At 51.2% G+C, this 8,487-nt stretch overlaps 1 protein-coding gene across 1 annotated transcript; it reads right to left on the reverse strand.

Moving 5' to 3' along the window:
- Positions 1-531: 531 nt before the first annotated feature.
- Positions 532-8,204, reverse strand: EEF2 (eukaryotic translation elongation factor 2). The gene is made up of 14 exons (XM_010189248.1): positions 7,974-8,204; positions 7,124-7,305; positions 6,826-7,037; positions 5,871-6,049; positions 5,411-5,516; positions 4,998-5,111; positions 4,773-4,911; positions 4,163-4,358; positions 3,714-3,972; positions 3,283-3,390; positions 2,824-3,177; positions 1,804-1,986; positions 1,585-1,717; positions 532-975 (listed from the first exon to the last, which is right to left on the reverse strand). Exons 1-14 carry the CDS (start codon positions 8,153-8,155, stop codon positions 782-784), a joined length of 2,541 nt encoding a protein of 846 aa, XP_010187550.1. The 5' UTR covers positions 8,156-8,204; the 3' UTR covers positions 532-781.
- Positions 8,205-8,487: the final 283 nt, after the last annotated feature.

Raw genomic sequence — 8,487 nt, forward strand, 5'->3', positions numbered from 1 at the left:
GTCAGCGACACTACAACCAGCGGCACCCTGCTGCCCCCACCCTTCCCACAGCCCTCCCTGCACCGTAACCCCTAATTCCACAGCCCCTCCATCCGGTCTCTCACATCCTCTCCAAGCTCCCCCCAGCCTCCACCCACCTCGTAGGCCCCACAACTCCATCCCTCACAGCTCCACCGCACTTCAGGCCCTCGACCCTCTCCCGTCCCAACCTCGGCCATCGCTGCCGCATTCCACCACTGCTGCCGGCCCCGCCCCCTTCGCGCGGTGGGGGCGGAACCAAGAGCACGCACTGCTCCACCCACCCGCAGCACGGCTTCTCCACCCGGTCCTCCCGCCCGCCAGAGGGCGCCCCACCTCTGCCTGGGAAAGCACACCCTCGATCACCATGATCCGATTTTTATTAATTCCAGTGGCACTAACACAGGCGGCAATGGGCACAAGGACAGTCACACTGCAGACGGGCATTTCCCCCCACCCACTTCCTCATTTTGCATTGATTTACCCTAGTTTGGGAGCTCCCCCCAACCTTGCTTTGAGTCAAATAAATACAGAATTGGGCAAATCTAGTGGAAATGTTTTAGTTACAATGGCAAAGATGAGTCATGTGCAACACAGAAACCTATAAGGCTTTTTTTGTTGTTGTTCTCTTCATTTAAAGTCTCAGATTGCTATGAAACCCATTAATTAACAATGCAAACAGATGGTGGTCACAAGCCCCTTCACATGGGCATTAACGCTAATTAATTTTTTTCCCCCTACCCTAGAGTCCCAAGGAGTTTAATTAGAGTTTGTCAAGGAAGTTGTCAAGAGCAGGGATGCCTTCCTTCAGCCCTTTGCGTTTGCGGGTCTCATTCACCACGGTGCAGGGGCGGCTGGCGCTGTCAAAGGGATCCCCGGGCAGGATCTGCCAGTGGTCGAACACACACTGGGGGAAGGCCTGGCCCCCTGTGTTGGATCTCAAATCTGCTGTGAAACCTGTGAGGAAGATGACACCAGTGAGAAGGAGGAACATGCAGAGTTCAGCATCACCTCTAGCAGAGGTGCTCGAGGTCACCACTGGCACAGCTGGAGTGAAGGAACCCAGTGCAGAACCCAAAAGCCTACAGAGATGCCAACCACAGGCCACCTGATCTGGCTGAATATGTCCCACTGCAGGTGGGTGGATAAGATGGCCTCTAAAGGTCCCTTCCCACCCAAACTATTCTCAGATGTTGGTCTCTTTTCCCAAGTAAGGAACTTGGATGAGACAAGAGTAAATGTATCTAAGTTACACCAGGGGAGGTTCAGATCGAGTATGAAGAATAATTTCTTCACCAAAACAGTTAAACACTTCAATGGGCTGCCCAGGGAAGTGTAGCCAGAATCCCTGGAGGTCTTTAAAGGATGTGTAGATTATCAGGGACATGGGTTAGTGGTGGAGTTGGCAGTGTCAGGTTAATGGGTGGACTCGATCTTAAAGGTCTTTTCCAACCCAAATGATCCTACGATTGTTTTGGTCAGACAGCTGGACACCCAGCATCTCCTTCCTCCCCAGGGCTGGTACCAAGCTCTCGGGAGCTGCTGCACCCCAGGCCCAGCACTCACCAAAGGACTCGTTGACGGGCAGGTACGCCTTGACCACGAACATGGGGGTGCCAGCCACCTGGGTCTCCTCAAACACGTGGCCACGTTTCCTGTTCAGCACACCGTAGATGCCACCCACCACCTGCTCTGGGCACTGCAAGAGAGAGGTGTCAGGACCACAAACCGCTCACTTAAGTCTCCTTCACATGGGATCTTCTGAGCTGAGCAGATGTTCCTCACCTGGATCTCCACAAGGTAGATGGGCTCCATGAGCCTGGGCTGAGCGGTGAGCACACAGGCGTACAGGCATCTCCTGGCAGTTGGAATGATCTGCCCACCTCCACGGTGGATGGCATCAGCGTGCAAGGTGACATCGTGCACATCAAAACGCACACCACGCATGTTCTCCTCACACAGGACCCCCTGGAAAAGCAGAGCAGGGGAATCAACCATCACCAGGGTTGGTGCTCCCTACCAGAAGGCTCGGATCCCTCAGCTTATGGCATTCCTTGGAAACAGGCCCCAGAGCAGGAAGCACAAGAATGCACTTGGGACACCAGGGACCCATTTGGCAAGTCATCTTCCTTGCCCAAGACCCAAGAACCAGCTCCTCCTGCCTCCAAGTCACCACTACAGCTCCTTCAAGGCAGCTTCAGGCACTGAAACAATTCACCAGGATCTACATGCAACAAGTCCAAGGTTTACACCAGCAGCAGCAGTGTTGACACACATTTATGATGCTGCAACCCAAATATTTGGCCAGGAGAAGTAGGTTTTCACGTTATTTGGACAAAAAAAACCTTGAAGAAGAAGATACCATACTGACAGACTGAGACTAACTCCCCCCCCCCCCCCCACACCAAAAAACCCCAAGTAAACAGGGAAAAAACCTCTCCTGTTGTGGTTCCTCTACCTGACCATGTGTTATTTAGGAGTCCTGTCTGACAAAATATTAGGTAAACAAGACTAGATCTCTGCTGAGACTCTTGGAGATTCCATTTTCTTTTGATGGCAGTTGTCTTGTCTCAATAGTTTCTGTCCCTGCTGTTGCATTTTCCTCTCTGAAAAGCTTTTTACAATTTTAAGCACATGCTGCCACGAGGAATTTCCTCTGCAGCCCTGGGAGAAGGCTTTTTGTCTCGAGGTTGTGCTTTGTGTGCCTACACTGACACGACATCTTCAGTCCAGCTGCCAGAGAGTTGCTGCACAGCCCAGAATGATCCCAGCCCTGCCGTGACCATCACCAAGCGCTGCCCCTACCTCCTTTGTTGCCCACTGGAAGCCAGCCACCACGCTGTCCTTGATCTCATTCAGGTACTGCACTCCCTTGGTGATGTCAGTCAGGATGTTGGGGCCAGTGCCGTCAGGACCAAAGCACCAGATTTTCCTGGCTTCGGTGACATCCCACTCGTACTTCTCAGCCAGGTAACGAGCTCGCTGCTTCAGCTCCTGACGGGCAGAGACCTCACCCTTGTCAATGTCTTCGGCCAAACCATCTGGGAAGGGCCGGGCCTTCATGTACAGCCTGTTGTGTTTGTTGGGGGACTTGGAAAGGCACATCACACTGGACTCCTCGCTGACTGTCTCCCGGTAGGACACAACAGGATCTGATTTCTGTGGTGACAAAACACAGAGAAGAGCAGTGAGCCACCAACCAAACCTCCTATCACCAGATTCCCCCATCAGAGCTCACCAACTCTGCCACTAGAGCCCCTTTACCTTAATAGGGATGCACGCGTGGTCCTCTTCCAAATCCTTCAGGCAGATCTCCAGATGCAGCTCCCCTGCCCCAGCAATGATGTGTTCCCCAGACTCCTCAATGATGCACTGAAAAGACCATTTATAGGGTGAGTGTGTGTTTCCACTGCAATGCAGCAACAACTCTCGCACAAAATACTAGCAACTGTCCCAGATTTTGGTCTTTGACTCATAGAGCTCCTTTTAGATACTCTTTCCACTGATGTGGGGATGACTCAGCACCAACCCAAAGGTGAAATGTGGCATTCCTTCCCACTCTGGCAGGACTGGGACCAATCCTCAACTGAAGACTTCCGCCAGCACCCCCAGTACAACCACGACTAAAGGCAGAAGCCTCCTGTGCCAGCAGGACCAAGATTTCTCCTGTCCCCAAAACAGTTCTGGACATTCACCTGCACCATAGGGTCAGACTTGGCAAGACGCTTCAGGCCCTCAACCAGCTTGGGCAGGTCAGCTGGGTTCTTGGCTTCCACAGCCACGCGCACAACGGGGCTGACACTGAACTTCATGACTCTCATGTTGTGAGCGTGCTCAAAGGTGGTGATGGTTCCAGTCTTCACAAGGAACTGGTCGACGCCAACCAGACCAACAATGTTTCCACAAGGCACGTCCTCGATGGGTTCAACATAGCGGCCCATCATCAGAATGGTCCTGAAGAAAGAGAAAGTGATTTTACTCAAGTTTGAAACAGGAGGTCGCACCAGGCGTTATCCTGGAGTTGCAGCAGCAGACTTGATGTCAATGGCCAAGTGCCTTGCCTGGCCTCAGAGATGACAAGAGACCCAAGACAGCACAAGAACCTCAAATCTACACCACAGAGCATGCCTCAGCCAGGACTGACCTTTGAATTGGCTTCAGGTACAGATCTTCCTTCTTGCCAGGGGTGTAGTTTGGTCCCATGATTCTGACTTTCAAGCCAGTTGAAACGAGACCAGAGAAGACACGTCCAAAAGCGTAGAAACGTCCCTTGTCAGAGGTTGGCACCATTTTAGAGATGTACATCATCAGGGGGCCTTTGGGGTCACAGTTCTTAATACCTGCAGAGAAGAGGGGAAGATCAACTTAGTTCAGTGCCGTTTCTCACATTTGGAGTGCATGCCCTGTCCCCCCACTCACCCCAAATCTCAACACGAGACCTGCATGAGCTATTGTCCCAGCTTGTTGACCTTTGTCTGGCCAGCACAAGATCCCGCCACCAAGAGATCTTTTAAATGAACACAGACTCAGATTAAGCCTTTAGCATATACCCAAGCTACACTCCAGTTCCTTAGCTAGCTGCTCCTCCAGAGTAAAGCTGCAAACTAATAACCTTGTTTTATTCACACTGGAAAAGTTAGACTCAAAAATTACAGTAGCTACTGAGCAGAGTACTCAGAGAACAAGCTGGCTACAGCCCTCTTGGAGCATTTATATGAAGAGATGCCCGGCAGCAAAGCAGTGGCTCATCATACCTATGGCAGCCTCATCATCAGGGGGTCCCTCGTAGAGCAGCTCACAGCGGTACTTCTGGGCTGTGACAGGAGAAGGCAGGTGAATGGTGATCATCTGCAGCAGGGCATCTCCAGCAGGCAGCCACCGCCTCATCACGGCCTGAGCAGAGATCAGAGGAGTGAGACCCAGGCAGATGCAGCACAACTACTCATCTCCTCCCCACAGAGGATTCAAACCAATCTCACCTTCAGCAGGGGTTTGCCCTCCTTGTCCTTATCTTCACTGTCAAGCTTGATGTCCAGTTTCTCAATCAGTTTAGCCGCCTCCTCTTTCTTGAAGGTCATGATTGCATCAAAAACCTGGAACAACAGCAGCAGTTCTGAGTGGCGCCAGTGACCCAGATTGAAGCAGCAGCATGAATAAAGAGAATCTCTGTTCTTGCTCATCACTCAACTGAATCCATTTAGAGGCTCAGACACGCACTTGCCTGCACAATATCTACTACCAGCTTCCCTGCTCACACAGAGCAACGAGATGTGTCAGATACTTAAATTTCTTCAAACAAACGAGTCAGGTCAAAGTGAAGAAATTTTCCATCATCACACACGGTAACTGAACCAGAAAGCGTAAGGCAAGGGCTGAACACCAAGGAACTCACCTTGAAGATGGGGTCAAGGATGAGCTGGCAGAACGTTCTGGGCAGTTTCTTTCCATCAGGGCTGGTAGCAGATTTGCTGAACTTGCCAGTAGCAGGATCAAAATATCTGGAGAAAGAATCAAGACAGACAAATATCAGTTCTCAGTTCAGCTGGAGAAGTGTGGTTTGTTCTGCTTGCTCAGGCCAGAGGGAATTGTTGCTGAGTAAAAGTTTTGCCTGTCACTCTCGGGCTTTTGGAGCTCGCCAAAATGCATTTAACTTATGTTGCCAACTCACCATTCCCTCCTCATTTATCTGTGTTTCCTGTTCTGCAAAGATTTAATGAGAAATGGCTCTGCTGGCACCAAGTCACTGAGACAGGACGGTAAGCAGGCCTGACCACATCCTCCCTCCTCACCCATCTTCTGCAGCATCTGGTTGCAGCCACGCAAGAGCTGATCTGGAATTAAAATCACCTCACCTGTCTCCCCACAGCTTCTTCATCATGTCTTCTACTTTCTTGGCACGCTCGGATGGATTCAGCTGGGCATCGCCCTTGGCAGCAAACTTTGCAACGTACATTTCCGCAAACTGTTTCAGAGTGAAAGCCCAGCCGTGCAGGCCAGAACCAAAGCCGACAGTACCAAGCACTGGATCAATCTGAAAAGGAACAGGAGAGCTGGGTTATAAAGACTCAGCCACAGCTCTCGCAGCCACGGAGCATTACAGCAGTCAGCCTACTTGGTCGCAAAATACACTCAAGTATGAAAAGTCTGAAGATGGAGCTTCGGAACTGTGGGACCCTCAAATAATTCTGACACTGGCCATCGCTGAGGCCTGGAGACAGCCTGGCCTCACAGCCACCATTTTAGCTTTGTACCGCTAAACTACATTGGATTTTCACCACTTCGACCAACTCCACAGTCAGCAGCTGCACAGATCTGTGTACAGGTAAGATTCCTGTCCTTCATGGTGAGGCTCAGCAATGCATGAAAACCTGCACCATGCGAGGAACAAAGCGCAAACTTTAGCTCAGAGCCAACAGCCCTGGGAGCTACCCAGGAACCCAGTGGGGAGCCACAATCAGAGCGCAGGGGCTGGCAAACACCTACTGGCCTTCCATTTCAGAGACGGCAGGGGGAGTGATGCTGCGTAGGAGCCTAGGATCTCACGTCACCCAACATCACAGATGTGATGTGGGCAAGAACTTTTCCTACAAAACACGGGCACCCTATGCAAAGAGAAAATACTTTCTTGTATTTATAGTCTCTATTCGCTCAAGCCTTGAGCAATGTTGGAGGAAAGCTCCAAACCTGCACAAGCCTGGGTAGTATGGGCACCTTCATTACTCTACTCTCACTTCTCCACTTGAGATTGAAAAGTGAAGAGCCACAGCTGCTCCCTCTCACCAATTTTGAGCACAGCCTCCCACTTACCATGATGTTTCCCATGGGGCCACTTTCTCCTTCTCCATACGTGGAGATGATGACGTTCACGTTTTCCACAATGCGCTGGAAGGTCTGGTACAGCTCTTCTGGCTCCAGCTGCAGTTCCAGCAGCGCTCGGTCCATCTTGTTCATCATCAGGACAGGCTTGATCCTCTCGGCAATGGCCTGACGCAGCACAGTCTCTGTCTGCACACACACGCCTGCCAAACACAGGGAAATGAGTTATCCTCAGTCTTCAAACTCACCTAACACACGTTCCTGTTGCACATGGCTGCAAAAACCTTACCAGAGACACAGTCTACAACAACCAGGGCACCATCAGTGACACGAAGAGCAGCAGTGACCTCTGAAGAGAAGTCTACGTGACCAGGAGAGTCAATGAGGTTGATCAAGAAACCAGAACCATCCTTGCTCTGCTTGATGAAGGCCAAATCGTTTTCAGAGAGTTCATAAAATAGAGAAATAGCTCTGAAACAGAAGAAAAACTATTATTTTCTACACATTACCTCTCCCCAGTGCTTAGAAACAGCTTTTTATCCCACACAGTTGCACCTGGGCTTAAGGATTTCCTGAAGCACATTCCTGGAAGCCAGTGTGGGAGATAACCAGGAGTGCAAGCTAAAATCTGCCCTTCCTACGCTCCTCTGAAATCATAAACTCCTCTGACTCCACACCATTTAAAATGCTGAGTGTTCCATTTCTGTCACTTAAGGATTTATGCTTTTATCTACTAGGCCCAACCCTTTCTGATCCTTTTTCACGCCCTGCCATGTCCTTGAACTACCCATGGGTGACACAGCCATCAGAGACGCTCACAAGACACTCTCTGCACTGCATCCCTGGGACTCCTGCAGGCATCTGCCACATCCAACAGCCCCAGTGCTAAACTGGACACTGCACATCTATTTCCCAGCGGCCACTGAGGCAGCGCTCTGTGACTCACCACAAGCCAATCAATGCCTGCTCTTTCTTTCACGCAATCCTCACAATCAAGAGATGAGCTCCTGAACTAGACCAGAGAGAGCCTGATGCTGTCATCTTTCATCTCATGATCAAATCAGTGGAGGACTCAAAGCCCCCCCTGAGCTCAGACCACGCAGCAGGATCACCAAGGTGCCCAGAGGGAGGGAACTCACGTTGATTTGATGGTAATGCACCGCTCCTGCTCATCCTTCCTTGTGTCGGTGAAACGGGTCTCCCCCGCGCGGGCAGAGGCGATGATACCAGCTTTGCATACCAGAGAATCAGTCAAGGTTGATTTGTCGTGATCAACGTGGGCAATCACAGACATGTTTCTGATGTTGGCCTTTTTGTCCATGATGGCCCGGATCTGGTCTACTGTGAAGTTCACCTTGAGGAATGAGCGGAGGGAGAAAGGAAAACGCAGAATGTATAGAAACGCTTTTGACAATTCTAGGAAGCCCAAACACCAGATACCTGTCATGGTCACACTGGCATCAGATCTGCCTGCACAGGCCGTGTTTTACAAGACAATCCAGAACGAAAAGAGCAAGGGCACCGCAGACCCCGGGGTGGGCCTGCAGCAGGAGCACCCAGCGTGCCCCCTCTCTGGCTTGGTGGTCACTGCTCCACAGTGGGCAGCTGACAGCCCGCTGCACCGGTAGATTTGGCTGATACCTAACGCCGCAG

The sequence above is a fragment of the Mesitornis unicolor genome, unplaced genomic scaffold, assembly GCF_000695765.1.
Source record: "Mesitornis unicolor isolate BGI_N332 unplaced genomic scaffold, ASM69576v1 scaffold24007, whole genome shotgun sequence".
In the NCBI taxonomy this organism is placed as follows: Eukaryota; Metazoa; Chordata; class Aves; order Mesitornithiformes; family Mesitornithidae; genus Mesitornis; species Mesitornis unicolor.